Raw genomic sequence first — 23895 nt, forward strand, 5'->3', positions numbered from 1 at the left:
TAAAGAAGCAATAAGGAGGTCCTTTGATCCATTTTCTTCTTCAATGCTTGAGGGAGAGTAGTTGGAGAAATGGTTTTGCTAGCTGGAAAAATGATCCGTTGATCCTTTGCTTGGGGAAATGGTTTCTAATGAAGAAATGTAAGGGTTCTTTAAGAGAGGAATTTGGGTCTGAGACAGCATTCCTAATGCATAAGGCAGAAGAAAGGTAAAAAAAAAAAAAAAACTGGATATTAGATAAGTAGTAATGGAGTGTTAAAGGAATCATTACCCATGAAGTATTATTTCGGGATCTTTTGGCAATTGTTTATTTTTGTAAGTTTATATTCTTTTATTGGTATTAAAAATCAAGATGATTCGTCCATTTAAAAATGTTTTGCAACAAAGGACAATACCGTCCACGTCTCTCATTTCATTTCAATCTCTTTCTCCTCAATCTCTTTTTATAGAAGTGTCAAATCATATTAACAGATTGTATTTATGTCGTGTCAAAATATGCATATTATATTATGTAGGTCAATCATAATCCGACCCATTAACTTTATCGTATCAAAATTTCAAACTCTAACACGACCCGTTAACATAACAAGTCATGTTGTGTCAACCCGTTTTAACCTATTAATGAAATAAGTTAACATGACACGTATGATCTGTTTCAAAATGTTTATGTAAAATGATTGAATAGGCTCGAAATTAACCAATTTTACCTGATTAAATTTAGTATAATTTTATATAAATGTTAAAATCATAATATTTAAAAAAATTATAAAATTAACTACAAATTTAAAATTAGAATCCAAACAATAAAAATATTGAAATTAAAATTATAACAATTTTACTTTTAAATATAATGACATAATTGTAATTTTAACTTTCTTAACGTGTCATAGCGGGTTATAACGAGTTAACTCGTTATCAATCCGTTAAGCAATCGTATTTTAACGGGTCAATCTGTTTTGACTCGAATCAATTAAGACTAAATCCTAACCCGCTATTATCGTATCGTGTTCATATTAAATTAACGAATCGTATAACATATTGTCACACAGTCCTTTCTCAAATTCTATTTATCTCTCTCACCAACCTCTCTCTCTCTCTCTCTCTCAAGTTCTCTTTCACCGAATTTCTTCTATCTCAACGAATTCTCTCCCTCTCCTCGCTTTCTCTCTCACATGCTCACAGCCCCTCTTTCTCTTCAAAATTGATTGGTTTGATTTTCAGTTTGTTTTATCATTGTTGAGGGAAAAATGAGTGTATTGGCATATTCTTGTGAAAACCTGTGTAAAAGAGTGTTGTAATAAGTGTCGTTGCGGAAAGCTTGAAGTGTGCTCATTATTGGTCAAAAGAAGCAACTTCGCTCGACCCTCGCTCGACAGAGCGCTCGAGCGAACTTGGGCAGATTGCACCGCTCGATCCTCGCTCGACATGCAGCTCGAGCGAACTCGGACAGATTCAACCGCTCGACCCTCGCTCGACATACAGCTCGAGCGAACCCAGGCAGAGTGTTTCGCTCGACTATCGCTCGACACTGAGCTCGAGCGAACTCAGGCAGAGTCGACCGCTCGATGCTCGCTCGACATGGCGCTCGAGCGAACTTAGGCAGAATTCGGCGCTCGACCTTCGCTCGACACCTCGCTCGAGCCAATGTTCCAGATCACTCACAATGTAGGGTTTTGAGCGCCTCATTTGATGGGAACTATAAATAGAACAGCATGGCTTCTGTTCTAAGTGTGGAGAATCAGAGCAAAAACCCTAAGGGCCTCCAAGAACATCTTAAAGCAATCTCTCCCCCATTTGATTGATTCTTTCTTGGAAAAACATTTCTCCACCACAACATACACAAAAATCAGCTTTTACTTGAGTCCATTGAAGTGGACATTGCTGTTGGCCGGAAGAGTCCGGAGCTGCCGTTGATGCAGAGATCGAGAGGTTCTCGTGGGAAGCTATAGGAAGGTCGGAGTTCCGACACTACATGCGTGTAGAGATCGAGTGGGTCACTCGTGGTGTTGCAAGCCAAGTTTAGCTACTACAAAGGTTTTGTGAGTGTTCTAAATTGGTTGTAACAAACTAAAGTTTCTATAGTGGATTTGAGGTGGTGTCTTACACCCGGAGTGGTTTTAGATTTTGAAGAGGTTCTTCAAATGAGTTTCCACTCCGTGAACAAAATCATGTGTTGATTATTTGTGTTATTTGTTTCATTTATTATCTGCTTGTTTGATTAATTTTCAAAAAGGCCATAAAAATTAGATTACACCTATTCACCCCCCTCTAGGTGTAGTGTTGTGTAGAACCACTGCTTTTTCAATTGGTATCAGAGAGGGTTCACTCCGCTAGGATTTAGTTCCTGAGTGTGATCCTGCTTTAGTGGTTTAAATGGATAGGTCTCAATCACTCACATCTCCACCATTTTTTGATGGAAGTAACTATGCGTATTGGAAAGTTCGAATGAGAGCTTTCCTTAAGTCTGTGGATGAACGAGTGTGGGCTTCCGTAGCAAAGGGTTGGAAACAACCGGTTGTAGTCATTGAAGGAGTCCAAACCCCCAAGAGTGTGGAAAATTACTCTAGGGATGAAGTCAATGAGTGTAGTTGGAATAGCAAAGGCTTGAATGCAATGTTCATGGCCGTGTCCCAGGAGGAGTTCAAGAGAATCTCCATGTGTGAAAATTGCAAAGAGGCATGGGACATTCTTGAGGTTACCCATGAAGGTACCAAGGCTGTAAAGAATTCTAAACTTCAAATGCTGACCACCAGCTTTGAAGAACTTAGGATGAAGGATGATGAAACGTTTGATGGCTTCTATAGCAAACTTAATGATATTGTCAATTCTCGTTTCAATTTAGGGGATAGAATTCCTGAGGACAGAATTGTGAGAAAAGTCCTTAGATCTCTTCCTGAGAGGTTTCGTCCCAAAGTCACTGCAATAGAAGAAAGCAAAGACTTGGACAACATGAGAATTGAAGAGTTGGTGGGTTCCTTACAAACCTATGAACATACTCTTCCTATGGATAAGAAAAACAAGTCCATAGCCCTCAATGCTATTAGAGAAGAGTCTGATGAATCTTCTGATGAACTGGCCATGAGTGACAAGGAGATAGCATTTTATGCTAAAAAATTCAGGAAGTTGTTTGCCCAGAAAAACCCAAGACAGGAGAAAAGAAGGTTCAAGGGTTTCAATGAAGGTTCTAGTTCAGAAAATCGAGAAGGGAGGCATAAGCGAGAAACTAGAGCTGTCAATGACAATATTCAGTGCCATGAATGTCATGGTTTTGGTCACATTCGACTTGAGTGTGCGAATTACAAAAGGGCCAAAGAGAAAGCTAATGTTGCTTCCTTGACTGACAGTGAGTCTGAGTCAAGTGACTCAAAAGAGGGTTCTCCCAGGAAGAAAAATTTCAACTACATGGCTTTCACTTCCTCTGTTGGAGGAAAAAGTCATAGAAGTGAATCTGTGGTTGAAATTGAGAGTGTCTCTGAAAATGAATCCGGGGATGAAGATGACCTGCAGGAAATCTATGAGAAGCTGTATAAGGAATGTGTGAAATTGAGGAAACTCAATAAAGCACATACTGAGGAAATAGATTTATGCAAAAGAGAAAATGAAGGGCTTCAGGGCAAACTGAGAGAAGCCATTGGTCTAACAGATGAGTTGCAAAAGAGGAATGTGACTTTGGAAGATAAAGTGACAACTCATGAAAATGAGCTAACTTTGTTAAATACTAAGTTGCAGAAATTCTCCATTGGGACAAACCAGCTTGACAAACTCCTAAGTTTAGGAAAGTCCTCTAGTGATAAAAGTGGTTTAGGCTATTTTGAAGAAAATCCTGATGCTCCTTCAAGCTCAAAAGCCTTCGGTAAAAATGTGAGAACCACAGTGTTTGTTCCTGAAATGACTGAGAAAAGGAAGGCTCATCCATCTGAAAAGGGTAAGGAGCCTGTGCAAGTGCAAAAGTCTGTTCCTCCTCCCAAAAGACAAGGAGCTCGCAACATGAGCCCCATATGTCATCATTGTGGGAAGCTAGGCCATATTAGACCAAACTGTTTTAAATTAATGAGTCACTTTGTGCATGCTCCTGCATTTGTTAATAGTAGAACTGCTTATCCTTCTGGAAGGGGTAAGAATTACATGAATGACTCTAAGAATGTCTCAACATTCTTGAGACAAAGAGCTCACAAAGCAAGCCCCGTGTGTCATCATTGTGGTAAGATTGGTCACATCCGACCAAACTGTTTTGAGCTTAAGAGGCACACCAAGAAAATTGAAAAGCCTTTCTCAAAGAAATGGATACCAAGGTGGATCATCCAAAAGGGAAAGACGCGAGCCACACATGGTTTTGGTGCTGTAGACTGACAGGTATGCATTACATGCATTACATACATTACATGCATTTTTGTTTTATTCTGTTGTTGTTTATTTTTCTTGTTTGTTGTTGTCTAGTTTCTTTGTCGTTGTTTGCTGTTCGTACATGCACTTCATGATTGGGCTATATGATAGTGGGGTTGTTAATTCTAAAATCTAAGTGCATGTGTCTTTTGAGATTTGTATCATATATCTATATTTTACAAAGGTTTGGAACATGAGTATCTCGTGTAATCTGTGACTGGCATCACACACTTCACTCCAAACTCGGTCAATTGACATTTCACCACTTGTGAGTTTATTGGGGAGGCAATCAAAAGTGGTAGGAAGCTCTATCTTCATACAGAATTGACCACGGGCTAGATGACCTCATCATGGTTCATTTGTGCAAAAATATGTATCTCAAAAGGAAAAGAAAAAGTGAAGTTGAAATTAAAAAAAAAAAAAAAAAAAAAGGGTGAAAAACAGAATAAGTTTTCTGTTTTCTTGAACATACTGAGACCAGTATTTAAACAGAAAGATTCAGGTCCTAGCAGCATTAGGTTTGACTTTCTGTGTATTGAATGAGCTTCCCAAGCACCTATGGTTTCATGTTCAGCCCAACCCCACTCACGCCTTACGGTTGAAATTTCTTGATTGAGCAAGGACCGTTTTAAACACGCACGTCTATATTACTTGTGATACTTTGTTTTAAACTGCGTGTTGTATGGGAATATGATGCTTCTCTACATTTGATATGTACTCTTGGTGTGAAAATTGACATTCCCAGTATTTGTCCAAGTCATGTGAGTGTTGTGTGCCTCAAAACTGGGCAAAATGTGTTTTTCTGGAGGTCTCGCTCGACACTCGCTCGACCCCGCTCGAGCGACAACCGCTCGACAACCGCTCGAGGGTTTTAAGTTCGCTCGAGCGAACGCCTGGTATAAAAACCCAGCGCCGCTCGAGCCGCTCGAGCACAGTGCCTCTTTCTCCCTCCCGTGCGATTTTCCTCCTCCTTTTCTCAAATTTCTTCGTTTAAACAAGTGTTTTCCTCCCGAAATCATCCTCAAACCAAGGTAAATCCTTTTCTCTCTTGTTTTTCGTGATTTGTTGCTTTTATTTTAGGGTTTTTCCGTGTGTTGTTATGCATTTGGGTTTCGGATTGGGTGTTTGAGAGTCTTTCTTCGATTGTTTGTCTTTTATCTTGTTTTATTGAGGCTATTGTATAGCCATTGTTGGGATTGGTTGTATTTAGGAGTTTTTTTGAAACTCCCATGGAGTTTTGGCCGAGTTTCACACTTGGATGCACTCCAAGTGTTCGACAAAATGCCTCAATGAAGTTTGATTTTGGTTTTTCAACATGCATTGGCATAGCATTGTTCCCATACCTATTTCATGTCTATCCTAGGTTTGAGACATCATTTCACTAAGTTTGCATTATGTTTTGAAGGCATTTTGGTTTAGGATTGGCATGCACATGGGTCATACATGAGGTTTGGCTTCCGCTTGAAAATGGGTTGGCATTAGCTTGAAAATGGCTTGAGTTGTCATTGCATATGTGTCATGAATGTGGTTGGCATTAGCATGCATGTTGGTCTTTCACATGAGTAGGCATTAGCATGCATATGGGACACATTGACTTAGGCATTTGATATTGTTTTGAAAAATGAGGAGTGACATCGGGCATGCACCGAGTCTTGCATTGTCAGTTGGCATTGTTGCGTCAGCATGCATGCATTCATCACGTCTTTGCATTGCCTTAGCCTTGTCTAACGTCTTTGACTCTGTCTACAGCCGACACCATGTCTCGACGTGTTCGTCCTCGCCAAAACCCCCCTGCACCCGTTCAAGGTCAATTCCATAGTGCCCGAGCCCAAGAGTTATACTCTCAGAACTTCTCGCATCGTACTCCGATAGTCGAGCGTGAAGTGACATTAGGTGAGCTTACCGAGACTATCATTCCACGTATTTTCGAGTCTCGTCAGTGGCAGGCTTTGACCACTGGTCATCCCACTCCTTCTGTGGAGATGGTTAGGGAGTTTTACTCCAATATTCATGACATATCTGTTGATGACTCGTTTGAAGTCAGTCTCCGGAATGTCGTTTTCAGAGTCACTCCGGGCATGATAGCGACTCTGCTAAATGTCCCTCGTGAGCATTATCCTGAGTTTCCTTACTCACGGACACCTTCTCCCAGTCCACAAGTCATTGCCAGTTGTCTGTGTGGTCGAGATAGTAATTGGGAAGGGACATCCCCTATTTCAACTGCTCGTTTTACCCCCGATCACCTCATTCTGAGTAGGATTGTTCTTACGAACTTAGATCCTACTGGTCATAATAGTGATGTGGGTCTTGACCGTGCCCGTCTGCTGTATGCCTTGATCAATGGTGCCTCCATTGATCTAGGAAGTCTTTTATGTCGGGTTATTATTGAGGCGTATCGGTCCTCCAAAACACAGACTGGTTTGCCTTTACCGTGTTTAATCACCCGAATTGCTCTCTCCCAATCCGTTGCTTTCCATCCTCAGGAGCCTAGAATTGCACTTAAGGCTCCTATTGGTCGTAGGACGGTCCAGCTCAGTCGTGCTCACACAACTCCACAGCCTATCCGTGTTGAGCACCCTCCCGCTCCCTCCTCTCAGCCTTCGAGCTCCCGACCATCTAGTTCTCAGCCGTCGACCTCGGCTCCATCCAGCTCTCAGCCATCTTCCTCGGCTCCCGGTTCGTCGGAGCCTAGTCTTCAGCAGGTACTTGAGTATCTGGCTCGCCTTGACGCCCGGTTCGACAACCTTGAGGTGAAAGTTGATAATCTGCAACAACTTGTGACTCAACGCTTCAACGACATTGAGAGGCAGCTCAATGAGGATGATGAGGATGTCGATGGTGATGATTGAGACCCTTGGCCTCTTGTGACAAAAAGGGGGAGATATTGGGGAGATTGTTGAGGGGGAGTAGTACGGTAGTACTAACTCAGGGGGAGTGTTACTTGTACAAACTCTTTTTGTGTTGGGGGAACAGCAGCTTTTGGTTATTTCTGTTGGTTTATATTTATTGTTAGCTGCTGATTGTTTGACTAATGTTTCTTGAACTTCTGATTTGTTGCTTAATGAAGTATTTCTTTTCTAATTATGATTTGATTTGAGAATTATGATTTGAGAATTGTAAATACGTTTTTGTGCATATGTGAATGGGTATGTTTAACCGTTTGCTAAGCGTGTGCAGAAATATTTCAACATGTTCAAGAATATGGATCTAGTTGGGTGTGCTAGGATTAGGTCCTATGTATAGGTTAGAGGTTTTGTCACAGAAATGCCAAAGGGGGAGATTGTTGAGGGAAAAATGAGTGTATTGGCATATTCTTGTGAAAACCTGTGTAAAAGAGTGTTGTAATAAGTGTCGTTGCGGAAAGCTTGAAGTGTGCTCATTATTGGTCAAAAGAAGCAACTTCGCTCGACCCTCGCTCGACAGAGCGCTCGAGCGAACTTGGGCAGATTGCACCGCTCGATCCTCGCTCGACATGCAGCTCGAGCGAACTCGGACAGATTCAACCGCTCGACCCTCGCTCGACATACAGCTCGAGCGAACCCAGGCAGAGTGTTTCGCTCGACTATCGCTCGACACTGAGCTCGAGCGAACTCAGGCAGAGTCGACCGCTCGATGCTCGCTCGACATGGCGCTCGAGCGAACTTAGGCAGAATTCGGCGCTCGACCTTCGCTCGACACCTCGCTCGAGCCAATGTTCCAGATCACTCACAATGTAGGGTTTTGAGCGCCTCATTTGATGGGAACTATAAATAGAACAGCATGGCTTCTGTTCTAAGTGTGGAGAATCAGAGCAAAAACCCTAAGGGCCTCCAAGAACATCTTAAAGCAATCTCTCCCCCATTTGATTGATTCTTTCTTGGAAAAACATTTCTCCACCACAACATACACAAAAATCAGCTTTTACTTGAGTCCATTGAAGTGGACATTGCTGTTGGCCGGAAGAGTCCGGAGCTGCCGTTGATGCAGAGATCGAGAGGTTCTCGTGGGAAGCTATAGGAAGGTCGGAGTTCCGACACTACATGCGTGTAGAGATCGAGTGGGTCACTCGTGGTGTTGCAAGCCAAGTTTAGCTACTACAAAGGTTTTGTGAGTGTTCTAAATTGGTTGTAACAAACTAAAGTTTCTATAGTGGATTTGAGGTGGTGTCTTACACCCGGAGTGGTTTTAGATTTTGAAGAGGTTCTTCAAATGAGTTTCCACTCCGTGAACAAAATCATGTGTTGATTATTTGTGTTATTTGTTTCATTTATTATCTGCTTGTTTGATTAATTTTCAAAAAGGCCATAAAAATTAGATTACACCTATTCACCCCCCTCTAGGTGTAGTGTTGTGTAGAACCACTGCTTTTTCAATCATCAAATTTTCAACACAGACTACACGCAAAGAAACAAAAGCGGAGAATCTTGAGCCGACTTTTATGTTTTTATATTTAATTGATAAAATCCGATTGCCACGTCATATGTGTGGATGAGAAGATTTTGCCTTCTCTTCTTATTCATAAGCGTGCACCTTTATCACGTACTTCAGCAAACTCCAGATCGACCATTTTACTCCCATTTCATGATTGGTTTTGATTCTTGATCTTTTTACTTATTTTTTTATTCTTTTCACATGGGAAAATGTCTCAAATCTTTATTTATTTTTTCTTCTGTTTAGGCAGAAGAATTTATGCCTCAATAATCTCTGACTCTCTCGTTAACTTGGTGGATTATATATTTATAAGTTCCAACATAAATCATGTAAAATGATAACAAAACATTTTATATTTTATCATTTAATTAAATATTTTATGTATTATATTTATTTATTAAAAGGGAGTCTGATCTACATATGATCAGAATAATATTAAAAAAAATATAACATAAATCCTATATCACTGAAAAATTAAAAATTAAAAACATAATTTATTTTTTAGGTATAAGATAGCGAATTTTTAATTGTATAATACATTTTGTTTTTGTTTTTATCTTTAATTTAATTATCATTAATAAAAAAGACATCTGAAAGCCGGGGGATGGGCGGTGGAGATAGATTTGTCGTGAATCGTGATTCCATAATATCTCATCCCACTTTGAGTGGCGTGGGAGCCACTCGCCTCTGCTGTGAAGTAGAGGACAATGGCGGCCGAATAATTTCAGATGCCACCCTGACCCCATACCCACAACTTTTATTTTTATACGGCAAAGAAACTTTAATACGTTCCTCCAGGCCCTGCCATTTTATCTCACCTAATATATTTTCATAGCATAGTTATCTTACGTGTATTTATATTTTTATTTTTAAGATTAATTTTATTAGTTTTTTTTAATTTTTAATTTAATAAATTTTAACATATCAATAATTAACATGTAGAGAAATAAATTTTTATAAATTTTTCTTAAGTATATTTAATAATTTTCTTTTATAGAATTAAATGTGATTTGGAAAGTGAGTTAAAATGAGATAAATTTAGGATAAAAGTTAAAAGTTAAATAAAATATTATTAAAATATTATTTTTTAATTTTATTTTTATTTTAAAATTTAAAGACTTAAAATTATTTAAAAAATTATAATGACGAGATAATATAAGATAAAATAAAATAAGATTGTTTCTCAATTATAATGAACTCACAAACACGAGTTAAATTTGAGAAAAAATTTTTTTTGAGAGTTTTTATTGATTTATTTGTTTTTATTTAATTATCTTTTCTCTTATTGAATATAGTTAAATAAGTACTTTTTAATAAATTTATAATTTTATTTTTAATGAATTTATAAATTTATTTTAAATATCAAACTCTCGAAACACTTCTCGCAGTTCTCGGTGGTGATAGCGGTAACCCATTTGAGAAACCCAACGTTTTAACCTAACAGTTTATAGGAGACCACCTTTTTTATTTCAATGTTTTTGGTTTTATTCTCTTTTAAAATTTCAAGTTGATATGGTACGATAAAATTAAATGAAGAAAATGAATTATTATTATTTTATTATTTATTAATTTTTTTTTTTTTAATCTTTAGCCAGTTTTGATAAAGTAGCTTTATTAAAACAGATGCAACACTCTTGCGGATTTTTTCTTTTTTCTTTTTTTCTCGGCACACTGCTGTAGCACTAGGCACTAGCCGGAAAATTTGTAAGAGTATTGATAATAGATTTTTTATCTTTATATATAAAATTATATCTTTTAAAAATTAATTTTAAATATAAAATTTTTTTTATATTAGATTATATATTTTTTTATTAAATAGTAATAAAATAATAAAGAAAAAAAGAGAATTAGAAGGAAAAAAATAATAAAATATAATTTAAAGAAGGAAAATAAGGTCTTTATTTTTAAATAAAAATTATATATAATTATTTATAATTATAAATATAAATAAATTAATATAAATTATTTTAAAAATATATTTTTTAAATTTAAAAATAAAAATAAAGATAAATAATCCATTGCCAAATGATCGAAGTTGGCGAGGTATCTAATAGCACGGATATCTAACATGGGCTTGGTCTAATACTGATGTTCTCTCAGTTTAACTTTGTCTCAGAAAATCTCAGGTTCTGAGCTCCTGATCTGCTGAATGCGTTCTCACTTTGTGGAAATCAGTTCTTGGGTTTGCAGATTCTGTGGAAGTGTGAACTGGGATTTTTTTGAACATAAAAAATCTTGTTGTAGAGCTCAAAATCAAGGTACAGAACATTGATTCTAGTTTTTGTGACCGTCGGAGCTGCAGTCCAGTTTCTGAGTTTCTGTTTCTTTTGTTTTCAGTTTCTGAAGAATATAGGTTTTGATTTCTATCACGGGCTACGTTCAGTTTGGATAGGTATTTCTTTCCTGAATATGAAAACTGGAATTCCAACTATAAAAGAAGCATTTTTGTTGATGCATCTGGTCAAGTTGTGTTAAGACATCGAGATTTCTGTGGTACTTTTTTTCTGATCCTGGAGAAATAGGTTGCCACATACAAGAATATTTATTTATGTCGGATTTGCCGTAAGTTCAGTGAACATTTGCGGATGATCATGGAGAAGCAGAGCAGCTTTAAGGGCGTTAAAATGGAGAAACAACTGAGTTTTCGCGGGGTAGATGAAAAGCAGGCTCATTCTCGGGGGGCAATGGAAAAACAGCAGAGTTTTAGAGGGGTTATGGAGAAACAGAAAAGCTTTCGGGGATTTATGGAGAAACAGAAGAGCTTTCGGATAGTGATGGAGAAGCAGCTGAGTTTCATAAATGGTGAGAGGAAGAAGACCAGGGACTCTCCGGGAAAAAGAGGCGATTCGCCCCTTCATTTGGCGGCTCGGGCGGGGAACTTAGGTAGAGTGAGAGAGATTCTTCAGAATTGTGATGGTAACGAGGCAAAGGATTTGTTGGCAAAGCAGAACCAGGAGGGGGAGACTCCCCTTTATGTTGCGGCAGAGAATGGGCATGCTTCAATTGCTGGTGAGATGTTGACACATTTGGACCTGCAAACTGCATCTATCACTGCAAGGAACGGCTATGATCCATTCCATGTTGCCACAAAGCTGGGTCATCTTGGTAAGAATATGATCCGATTGCCTGTTTTTGATCCGTTCAGTGTTGTAAGGAATTTGGCGACTAAAACTCTTTAGATAAAGTTATGGCTGTTACATAATGGCTTAACCGTTATGGCAGCGAGGTATCAATCATGTACAACTGACATGCTTTTCCAACTCTACATTCATGTGTGAATGAAATTGGCTTTCTTCTGGTTTCTCACGATTATCTTTTTGGAACTTTGTTGATGCTTCTTATTTTATTTAGCTTTTGATTGGTAAACAAATATATATTGATAAAAAATGTAGGCACGAGCCAAACTATACGGGACATGTACAAGAGCAGTGCCAAGTGTGCTAGTTTAGTGATACAAGGAATTCATGGAAGGTCATGCCATGAAAATCAATTACAATCGACCAATGTAGTAAAGTAGAAAAAAACAAGTTTCTAAGCTCATCCATTGATCGTTCTTGATTTTCAAAAATTCTTGCATTCCTCTCCCTCCAAATGCACCACCATAGACATGTTGGGACCATCTTCCATGGATTATTCTTATTTTATTAATTCCATGTTATTCCAATTCTTCTTAGCCTGAACCGAAAGCATCAGAACATTCATTTTCCACCAAAGTAAACAGTCTTTGTTGATCTTCCCTCCTCATTCTTAAGTTTTCTTTATTTGCTTGATTTACATGACTTTTAAAGGGTAGTCAATCCTTTTATTTCTTTTAGCACTTAATTGATTGCATTCTCAGGGGAAAAAACATACCCTTGATTGTCTTTAGTATGCTTATCTTTGATGCAATGAAAACACGGAGACTTCCTTTAGTCATTATCATGTACACTTAAGGCAAAAAGGGTGCTGGAAAATATAAAATGGATGATATGGCATACCTAGTAATTGAGGTCTCATCATCCTCATGTTCTAAACGGACTAAACTACACATTCTTCATTTATGTACCTTCTCATTTTGGAATTTTTGGAATCTGATATGGCTTAGGATTGATATATAGCTTGGTGAAAGGCCTGTGTGTGTGTGTTCGTAGAATAATGGTGTGCAAGTTTGCATGCTTGGATGTGCAATGCCATCTTTCCTTATTTAATAATTCATGCAGTCAATAAGACTACAATATTTAATACTTAACTAGATAAGTGGATATTGCGTTAGAAAATGGACAATTGTTATAGGCTATTACTTCTTTGAAAAATTTCTCTCTCTATTCTGATCAAGGGAAAAATAAAATCTTTCAGATGTGTTGAAGGAACTTCTGCACATATTCCCCAACTTGGCCATGACTACAGATCTCTCCAATTCAACTGCCTTACACACAGCTGCTACTCAGGGGCACATCGAGATAGTCAACCTTCTTTTGGAAACTGACGCCAACCTTGTTAAGATAGCTAAAAATAATGGTAAGACTGTACTTCATTCGGCAGCCAGGATGGGACGCTTGGAGGTTGTGAAATCTCTACTAAACAAAGATCCAAGTACTGGTTTTAGGACTGATAAGAAAGGCCAAACTGCCTTGCACATGGCTGTGAAAGGGCAAAATGAGGAGATTGTGCTGGAATTGATAAAGCCTGACCCATCAGTTTTGAGTTTGGAGGATAATAAGGGAAACACAGCGTTGCATATTGCCACAAATAAGGGCCGTGTTCAGGTGCTTCTTCATTTCTCCCTCTTTCAAATGTTTTCTTTTTTGATTTTATATAATTCCATATGGTGAATATGCTCTGTTACTTACAAATAATCATATCAATTGGTTGACAATTCCACAAATGCAAAACTTGGTTTTGTGTCACTTGCCAGGGGAAGAATTCTTGTGCCTGTGATATCTGAGCTCAAATGAAGTCAAAACATGTTCTGGCGAACAAGATGGAACCTTATTTTCTTTGCCTTTGTCCTTCAATTCTTTTCCAAAAGTTATTTTAGGTAGATGATAATAGTATAAGATTTGGCTTCCGTCTCCATTGAATATCCATGCTAATACTTTTCCCTTTATATTTTTCTCCTTTTTGCAAATAATTTATGGTTTGGCTTTCTATGTGAGTGAGTGAGTCCCATTGCTTTGGGAAATGTTCCAATCCATAAGCAAGATAGTAGAATTATGTAAAATGCTAGACCTTTTTTCCTGGTTCTTTGGCATTGGAGTACCAGATCTATCCCCTATTTATAGAAGGAGACCATCAAGCCAGTTGATAGTTTCAAGCAAATTTATCAACTTGCTATGCATATAACAACCAATATCAGGCTTAGATGCTAAAACCAATTGCTTAATGTAGCATTATCCATATTTCAGGGATTGGAAACTTTGTTTTCAAATCTAGAACGCTCGTTGTCAAATTAATTAGATTGGCATTGGGGTTTAAAGCTAATTCCTGGAGGACACAGGAGTTGGGATATACATTTTTGGTTGACTGTTCCAATGCTCCAAGTTGAGCCAGCAATATTTTGATATGGTTTTTCAGCCAACAATATGAAGTCGTTCAATTTGAAACTCATCATCACTCTGATTGAGATACTTGTTGAGTCTTTAGTAATGACAAGTAATTAAACCTGCAATTTTTTCAATCAAAGACAATATGTGTTTTGGTACTTCACACCCACTGCACGGGTGTGTGCATGTGTTAAGTCCATAACATGTTCATGAACATTGCATTTCCTATGTTTGGGAGTTGCTTTATAATAGTAGAATTTTTTGATCAGCAGATCATAAAATTTAAATGATTGAGGATGGGAGAATCTTACAAAATCCTAGTAAATTGACAAAGGAGAAACATATGGGGTCCCCCCTATGACTAGGATTTTAACTAAAGGAAAGCTGTCTGACCAGATGATGAATATCCTACACTCCTCTTCTTCTTCTTGAACTTTTTAATTTTTAGTTTTATGTTCCAACTTCATTCAGCTTTTCACAGTACGGAAATTTGGCTTCATGTCATTGCAGAATGTACGTTGTTTGTTATCAGTTGAGGGTATTAATATCAATTCAATGAACAAGGCTGGAGAGACTCCACTTGATATTGCTGAAAAATATAAAACGGCAGAACTTGTCTCCATTTTAAGGGAAGCAGGAGCCACCAATTCTAAGGACCAAGGAAAACCTCCAAGTGCAGCAAAGCAACTTAAGCAGACTGTCAGTGACATAAAGCACGATGTCCAGTCACAACTTCAACAGACCCATCAAACTGGCGTCAGGGTCCAAAAAATTGCAAAGAGGCTAAAAAAGCTTCACATTAGCGGTCTTAACAATGCTATAAACTCTGCAACCATTGTTGCTGTTCTCATAGCTACTGTTGCTTTTGCAGCCATCTTTACTGTACCTGGCCAGTATATTGAGGAGAAAACAAAGGATGCCTCACTTGGACAAGCCCATATAGCCAAAAAAGCGGCTTTCCTAGTCTTCTTTGTGTTTGATAGCCTGGCATTATTTATCTCCCTGGCTGTTGTTGTAGTCCAGACATCTGTGGTTGTGATAGAACCAAAGGCGAAGAGGCAGCTTGTATTTGTGATTAACAAGCTAATGTGGCTGGCTTGTCTCTTCATTTCAGCTGCCTTCATTTCTCTGACATTTGTAGTGGTTGGCTCAGATGGCCGATGGCTTGCTGTGTGTGCTACAGTAATAGGTTGTACAATCATGCTCACGACCATTGGCTCAATGTGCTATTGTGTTATCTTACATAGAATGGAGGAGAAAAAATTGAGGAACATAAGGAAAGCTGAGAGCCGATCTCGTTCATTCTCTATGGCATCAGAACCTGAGATTCTGAACAGTGAATATAAGAGGATGTACGCACTCTGAGGTCAGTGGAGGAGAAATATAGCACAGAAGTTGGAAGGATTGGGTGGGCTAATATTCCTCAATTTATATCTTAACACAATCATTGTTCCTCCTGGTATAGTAACCAATCATATGAATCTTATTATTGTAGGACCCCGAGCTGAGGGTTCCTTAGCGTATATGAAGATATGGAACCAAACAAGTACCTGGCATCAGCAAACCCAGGGGAGAAGGTATTGAGGCCGTTCAACTTGTTATTTCGTGCTTGCTTTGCATCTTCACATGATCACATGAAAACTTCATATTTCCTCTCCTGATGGGTCCTCTACGGCATTGACAGTGCCTTGATTTTAGATATGTAATCAACGTATATCTTAGAGATCCTGATAGAATTTGTAAGAAGCTAAATAGCAGCCTGAGGTGCAAACAACTAATGCCTACTCAACAATCTGCTTTTGAGTTTATACATAATCTATTTATGTGCATCTGCCTTATGATGTTTATTTGCTCCTCTCTTCCAAATTTGGCTGATTTCTTGGGAAAATATCGACTACTATTCCTGAACGAAAATAGCAAGATTATTAATCCGGTACATTAGCGAAAACGTAACACAATTAATTGGCTTTGGCTCAATGGCTCCCAAGTATTTTTTGTACCTGTTTCTACAAAGAGCATTGGCATGGCATCCAGTGGAGGCTTGGAGAACATATTAGTAATTGTAAGAAACTAAACAGCTCTGAATTGTTGCTTGTACATTTTGCTTTACACATTTTCGAATGGATCATTTGTCCAAAATTACATGCGCTTTGGCTTAAAAGCTTGAGGTCAAGTAATTGAATAAAATGGATAATTGTCAACAATCGAACCTTGTTCTAAGATGATTGTATCTGGCAAGCAGGCTCCCAAAGAAGTATTTACATCAAGTTTTCTGGTCCAAGCACTCTCCCAGGTGATGCATATGTATCTGCAGTATACTATTTCTCTTTGTTTTGCTTCATAGGTTTTTAAAATTTTAAAAGTCGTCAACCACATTAGAGAAAGTGCTTGATTGTTGCCGGAATTCAGGCCGTTGAACTGGAACTTGATTCTTTTTAGAAATGTTGGACTTCGTGTCAATACGGATTGTCTGACCCGAGTAGCAGTGACGAACCAGGATTCGGTGACTATGTGTTTGGGTTGAGCAACCGCCACGAACTTTTACGACCAAGATCACTTCCTTGTCTCTGGTGTCTTCACTCCACCAGTTTTGTGGGATGCCATCAACAAACTCTTCTAGGGTAAGGACGTCTCTGTGATTTACTGAGACCTCCACAAATTCTTCAGGTCTAATTACGCCAGCTGCTGAGGTTACCTACTCCAAACATATACAAGAACAAACACTAATCAGAGGGAAGGAACAAAACCACCTTGTGACAATGATCAATGGTGTTAAATCGTATAAGCCATATTTACTTAAAGAGGGTACAAGAAGAAATAACAGATATATAAAATACATGCAAGCCTTTTATGATCTAAAGGGTAATTATATGAAAACATGTATCTTATCGTAATCATTCTTCCATTGATGCATATTTTACAAAATGTGTCACAAGTGAGTATATGCATGCAGATAAATATCCAATAACAGCATCAGGATCTGGGAAGAAGATAGAAGCTAAACACTACATTAACATGGTGAATCCTTTCAATTGTTGCAACATCGTTGATAAAATCCTGTCCATTAGCATTGGGTTTACTTTAACATCTTTACAGCTACAAGTTGGCCACTTCGGAGCATTCCTTTAAATACAGGACCAAAGCCTCCTTCACCTAATTCTCCTTGACACTTTTGGTCATCTTACAACTTTCTGAATAAGAGTACCTTATTGGCATGGGGTTATTTTGGCTTTGTAGAAATTCTTCAGCCGTGTCATACATTGATAAATGTCTCCTATGCCATTTATAAATCAAGAATGCAATCACGACTGGAGTCCAAAACATACTTTTAGCTGCAAAGTACAAGTTTGTTTTTTTGTTTTGTTTTGTGTGTTGTTGTTTGGGGGGAGGGGGGTCTTAAGTTGTTGTAGGGCATTGACGATTAACAATCTGCGGTTTTATTGAACTCGGAAGCTAAATTTTCTGGAATGCAGTGAAATTTCTATCCGGCCAAAAGGCATTAACACAATACCTCAAGCCATCGGGGAAAGCCAAAGCCACCTCTTGGGTGACAATCAGGTTCTTTTCCATCCTCCTTGAAATTCGTCTGGCCTTCACAAATGATTTTGTATGTAGCCGTATCCTTGACACATTTGTTGGTAATTCGCAAAATGGAGGAATCATGGTGTTGAAGGACTATGCTGTTGGTGCTCACAATGGTTTCAGGAACATAACTTAATTCTTCAAGAATAGACCTGATTTTCTCATTAGATCTGAAAATTCTCCCAAACTCCTGTCTCTTTACAGATTTATCAGAATGAGCAATTCTAACATTGAATTTACACCGGACAGGTTTGTGATCACTGTCGGTCACATCCATGCATGCTTCATACCTGCCAAAAAGTCAAGTTTACAAACAGACCAAAAAGACAAAAGCAAGCAACCCAACCAGAGAACATACTGTAAAATTGATGAGACCACAGGGCACTCTAAACTGCAATCAGACACTGAAGCCGATCGATTGTCACGGTATATTACTCGGTCACACCAGGCAGGAATGCGTTTCTTCTCACCAGAATCATATCCTGTAAAGAACACAGTACCCGTTAAAAATTAATACTTCATGAAAACCCAAGGAGACCGGAAAAGCTCATTCAAAGCAATGTCAATCAGCACCACTCCAATGATATCTAGACAGAGAACTGATCTATTTCAAATTTTGTATCTGAAAAAAAAAAAAAAAGCCTAGGCTCATGTATCCAATCCTCAAACCAAGTACTACGCATAGTTGATGCAGAAACTCACACAATTGATTCTACTTCGTACCTGCTAAACCTGCTTGGTGCCTCTCAAACTTGTATGTTGGAGGGAATCTTATGAGTGCCTCTCGCATTCCCTGGAAAACTCTCCCAGCTTTCATCTCTTCCCTCAGCTGATCCTTTTCTCTGAGCCAATCAAAGCATCTTTGCGAAACAAAGTCCCTTGCCTCATCATAAGATATACCAAAAAGGCGGTAATTGAAGTCCCCTAGAAATACAACCATATCTGCTTGAGATAACTCAGGCCTTGGTTCTTCAGAGTTGCCACTCCCAGCCTACGAAAGCAAAAGCCTTTTAACTGTTAGACAATAAAGGTAAAAATAAAAGTGATAAAAAGGCAAGAGAATGTCAATTAGAAGACCGGCATACATTTGTATTCCGAGGCTGAGCAGCAGTTGAAACACCAGCTGCACCAGTGAAAACCACCAGTAAGCCAGAAGGATAAAGCTGCCAAAATAGATATATGGAGCACACAAGAGAGCACTAAAAAACAGGTGTGGAAGCATACCGGATGCATTATTAAGTAGATTAGATGAGCGGCTGAAGACCATATTTCGATATATGTGATCAAAATCAGCATTGCGACGATTGACGGCTTCCAGATGTGCGGCCAAGTGGCAGTTTACAAAGCACATTATCCGGTCATATACTCTGATTCTCACACCAACACCTCCCTGTTTGGACAATAGCAGCCAAGCCAATGTTATTAAATTGAAAGCACATTAATAGTGCTATTTTATAGAAGAGATAATTGACACTGAAACTTAAAAATGGGAACTAAGTTGCACCGTGTCAAAGTTTATCAATCTAAGCAAGAATAGGATGGTCATTCATGGAGAAAAATGTAATCAACCATTTCTTTTTTGAAACAGAACGCACAAACTCATTCCGAACTAAACCCTTGACCTCATTCCGAATAGGATGGTACACATGAAGTTGCTGATTGTTTGCTCTATGCATGGCAAATAAGTACTATAAAAAGATACATACAAACCTTGTTACCAATTGCCCGACCAAAGCCACATGGAACTGCTCCAACATCAACGTCCCCGACATATGGTCTAAGATTCTTTTTCACCCTAAGTGAACCGCATTAAGTCATTAAATAGGAAAGGAATCAGTACAGGACAGAACCCCAAGGACATTCAGGGGGCTGGGTAGGAGGATGCCTCGTCAAAGAAAAGGGAAGTTAAAATACAAATCTAATCTCATGAAATTACATCCTAAATATCCAAAATGTTCGCATCATAATTACTTACCAAAGAGAAATAAGCAAGCCTGCTAGCTGCCTAGAACCCATTCGCTCAAAAGTTGTTGCTTCATCTAAGGCCTTACCAATCGTGTCCAACCACCATTGCCCTACAGAACTCCCTTCCAGTCCTACCTACATTTGAAACAGTAGCGGCAAGGAAATGAATATATACCTCTGGTATACATTATACACACAGTAATCACAATGAAGTCAAGAGGATCTTACGGTTTCTTTTGCTGCAGACATTGCAAGAAAACCAGCACCCATCTCTACTTCTTGCAACCCTATAACTACGATGCCTACGTCGGATACAACAGAACCCAACCATGACTTAAGTGAGTCATGAGAGGCTCTCTCTTGACCAACATTCCACGTGCCAACTAAGATTCTGACATTATCTCGTTTGGTATATGTCAGCTCCTTTGCTGCCAATTCTGTTCGTATTATGTTGTCAAGAGGCCCAGGAGATGTCACGTTCCATCCACGTATACCACCATGAGTAGCTAAGCTGAAAACATAATCAGTTCCAACTGCCAAATCTATCACAGGACCATTGTGAGCAACCCATCCTGCAATTAGATTTCCCTCAAGATCCAATACTTGGACAACACCTGTCACATAGCCTACATAAATTTGTGTCCCAGAAGTACAAAAACATTGGACAGAACAAGGGAGGTGATTAAATTCTTGCAGTCGATTTCCATTCCCATCCCACTGCACAAGTAAACCACTTGTACTCCCACTCCAAATCATTCCATCAGCTGCTAGCACTAGTGCTTCCGTTTTCTTACCATCTTCTACAAATGACCCTGTCCCCTTTGCAGCTCGACGAACAGCATCTGCAGCTCCCATTATAGCATTACGTGACCGTTGCAAAAAGCTACTACTCTGGGATTTCTCCTTTTTTGACGGGGAAACAAATTTGATTTTCATCTCATCTTCTACTATTTGATCTTGCTGCACTGACGGCATGTCAACTCTATTCTCTAGCTGACCATCCACATTAAATACTTTTAGAAGCTCCCTTGTACGAGCATCCCTGAGGTAACACCAACTCTTGATATGCTCGGGATGTAATTTGTGATATCATAAGAATTTCTTGACAAGTAATAAATAAATTTGAATTGACATATTTTTCCCATAAGAATTCAAAACTTTGAAAAAGTGAAATTCCACATTCATTTTTTTACCCATGCAGTCACCCCACTGAAAATTTTACAGGGTTTAAAGAAGCACAAAATTACCGTGTATAAATTTCTATACTTCCAAATTATAGCGATATGAAGAATCCAATGAACATGCTACTGTAAAAGAGGCACATACCACAACGAGAAGGATAGGAGAGTAGCACACCAAACTTTAGCTCTAACATGATCGGATACCAAACACTTTACATCTTGAGAAGATAAACTACAGGCACCATTAACAGTGACTTGGCTTCTCAAGTCAATAAATGACCTCTCAGTAAGTAAAGCAGCCATATGTTTTTCCTCTGGTTTTAGAGAGAGAGATTTTTCAAGGGATTCCCATGGCCAGATCTTGATAACACCGCCTTCAGAACCTGACCACAGATCACCTGGATCAAAAGCAACATAAATAATTAAAAACAACGAGGGTGAATAATTAGAAGCATTAGCGCAATAACCACTTCGAATTTTAGCATTCTTTAATGAAGGTACCTCAAGTAATAAATTATAATCTCTACTAGCAATGGAGCATCAGCATGATAATGTCATATAGAGATCACTTATCATGATTGTCCACGAAAAAGGAAAGGTGCAGACTATCAGCAAACAGCAGGTCAAAGTGAATAACAAAAAAACTAGGTGAACCTACTAGTATAGTAAGAAACATTAATGTCTTGCGAGGAGATAGCCTCCAATGGCAATGCTTCATAGATCCTCTCTAGTCTCTACTAGATAGAAAAAACAGAGAACACTTCGTTCAAATCATAATGTACATCACTTCATATCATGGCTGGAAACTTTGACTGCACACACAAACACCCCCCCCCCCCCCCCCCCCCCCCCCCCCCCCCCGGAACACCAAACACCACAACACAAAATAAATAAATAAACAGAGAGATGTCGTCTGATGGTAATGAAGCTCACCGTGAGATGTCAAAACCATTGAAAAAACAGGACCACGATGCGCCTGCCACGAAAGACCTTCCTTGAATGGCGCATCGTCCAAAGGCTGATCCATCTTCCAGGATCTAATCTTCCCGTCCTTATGCCCACTCCAAATCAACCTATTCCCACTATCAACTATCAAACACAGCGTAGGGGACGTGTTCACAGACTCATGAAACGGTGCCGCATCCTCATCACCCCTCCTCACCCTCCCACCAAACCCACCAAGCCCGCACCCGGGATCATACGTGTTCTCGAATTCCCACACTCTCACTCCACTCTCTTGCCCTGCCCACAACTGCGTTTCCGTGCACGCGATGTTTCTCAAGAACTTGCCCACCTGAGTCTCTCTCAACGGGTGAGGCCTCGGCTCGTGGCATGGCGGGCGGCCAGGATGGACCGGTGCACGAGTCGGGACCTTAAATATTCCACTTGCGCCGCCGCTCCCGATGAACTCCGGTAATGGTTGCAACTGCCGGTAGTCATCGGGAGCAGCCTCCATGCAGAGGTTCTGGTCTGGCCTCTCACCAGTAGGAGAAGTGGTGGTGGTGGTGGATGAGGAGGAGTAAATGAAGAAGTCCTCTTCAGAAGAGTCATAGTTGGGGCCCTGGCGGTGCTCTACGCTTTTGGGGATTTGAACTTCTTCGAGGCTGTGCTTGCGGACATGGGCGTGACGTTTATGAGAAGAGGTAGCACGGAGTTGTTGGCTATGAGACTGGATCTTTCGGGGCGGCGGGACAGCGCTTAACCCAGCCAAGGCCTCCCTCTCGTCGTCTTCAATAAGTCTGTTATTGTCTTTATCATCCATATTTACTCAATCTTAAAACACAATCATCAAAAGAAGATTGGTTTCACCATAACCCAGAAAGAAAGAAAGAAAATGAGAGAGAGAGAGAGAGAGAGAGTTGCAGAGGTGGGAACAAAACCAGAAGAGAAAGGGAGACAGAGAGATGGGGAGAGAAAGCGTCTAAAGAGAGATCCGGGAGAAGGGGAGAGTTGGACAGAAGAGCGGGAAGTAAGGCGAGGCGTTCTGGGAGCTTTACGGACAGGAACGTTTCATTCCAGAATGTTTCGGTTGGCAGCTTCGTCTCACAGTCCATACTTCGTTTCATTTCCCCGTTCGTTATTTGAACGTACCTGGCCTCCCGAGACCCCCCTCATTTTTTTCTCTACACTTCTTTATATTTAATTTAGGAAAAAATAATTATTTTATAAAAAAGGATTATATATATTTTTAAATTAACCCAACTTAATATAATATAATATATTAATTATAAAATTCTTTTATTATAAAATAAATCTCAATTCAATTCAATTCAAGTTAATCTTCTTTCTACTCCCAATTCAGCTTCTACCTTTCTTATAAAAGTTAATAAAGGACAAAAAAATTATACCACCTTATAATAATTTATATCCTCTAAATTCTTAAAGCAAATGACATTAAAAGACACACAAGACTAATGTTGGACAATTTTGAATCCTGAAAAGTTGAAAAAATATATTGGTCGCAAAATCGATGTGCGCATGCAATTATGAAATCGGCAGCATCCAACAATATAATTGAAAGCATACCCTTAATCAAAATTCCACCATGCTTATTAGATTTTCACAGTGAAAAGGACCCACCAATCTCATCTGTATGAATATATTAGATTGTTTGTACTATGACTTTTGAGTATTAATGAATAGTTATTTTCTTTAGAAAAAAAATGTATAATTCTAGAGAGAGAGAGAGAGATGAAGAGAAGTAACTATGAAGTCCCCTTAAAGTGATCAACTAACTTGTTTGTACAAAGTCCAACTACCCAACTGCAACCCAGAAACATGTTCATCATTTCATAATGATGCTAAGGATGGATCAACGTACAATACCATAATATTTGTGTTTTCTTTTGCTGCCA

General features: G+C 39.0%; 2 protein-coding genes across 4 annotated transcripts; one reads left to right on the top strand and one right to left on the bottom strand.

Moving 5' to 3' along the window:
- Nucleotides 1–10818: 10818 nt before the first annotated feature.
- On the top strand, nucleotides 10819–16141 carry LOC122300799 (ankyrin repeat-containing protein At5g02620-like). Of its 3 annotated transcripts, none has more exons than XM_043111688.1 (4): nucleotides 10819–11895; nucleotides 13126–13535; nucleotides 14823–15720; nucleotides 15808–16141. In XM_043111688.1, the coding sequence occupies exons 1-3, from the start codon at nucleotides 11376–11378 to the stop codon at nucleotides 15675–15677; spliced, it is 1785 nt and encodes a 594-aa protein (XP_042967622.1). In that variant the 5' UTR covers nucleotides 10819–11375; the 3' UTR covers nucleotides 15678–15720; nucleotides 15808–16141. The 3 variants fall into 3 exon arrangements, with proteins under 3 accessions (XP_042967622.1, XP_042967625.1, XP_042967624.1); XM_043111691.1 differs by having other exon boundaries at nucleotides 14823–15678; XM_043111690.1 differs by having other exon boundaries at nucleotides 10819–11048; nucleotides 11128–11895; nucleotides 14823–16141.
- Nucleotides 16142–16353: 212 nt separating this feature from the next.
- Nucleotides 16354–23135, bottom strand: LOC122300798 (type I inositol polyphosphate 5-phosphatase 12-like). The gene is made up of 11 exons (XM_043111687.1): nucleotides 21974–23135; nucleotides 21186–21438; nucleotides 20088–20901; nucleotides 19870–19994; nucleotides 19605–19689; nucleotides 19119–19284; nucleotides 18980–19017; nucleotides 18618–18885; nucleotides 18253–18376; nucleotides 17824–18184; nucleotides 16354–17007 (listed from the first exon to the last, which is right to left on the bottom strand). The coding sequence occupies exons 1-11, from the start codon at nucleotides 22800–22802 to the stop codon at nucleotides 16669–16671; spliced, it is 3402 nt and encodes a 1133-aa protein (XP_042967621.1). The 5' UTR covers nucleotides 22803–23135; the 3' UTR covers nucleotides 16354–16668.
- Nucleotides 23136–23895: the final 760 nt, after the last annotated feature.

The sequence above is a fragment of the Carya illinoinensis genome, chromosome 2, assembly GCF_018687715.1.
Source record: "Carya illinoinensis cultivar Pawnee chromosome 2, C.illinoinensisPawnee_v1, whole genome shotgun sequence".
In the NCBI taxonomy this organism is placed as follows: Eukaryota; Viridiplantae; Streptophyta; class Magnoliopsida; order Fagales; family Juglandaceae; genus Carya; species Carya illinoinensis.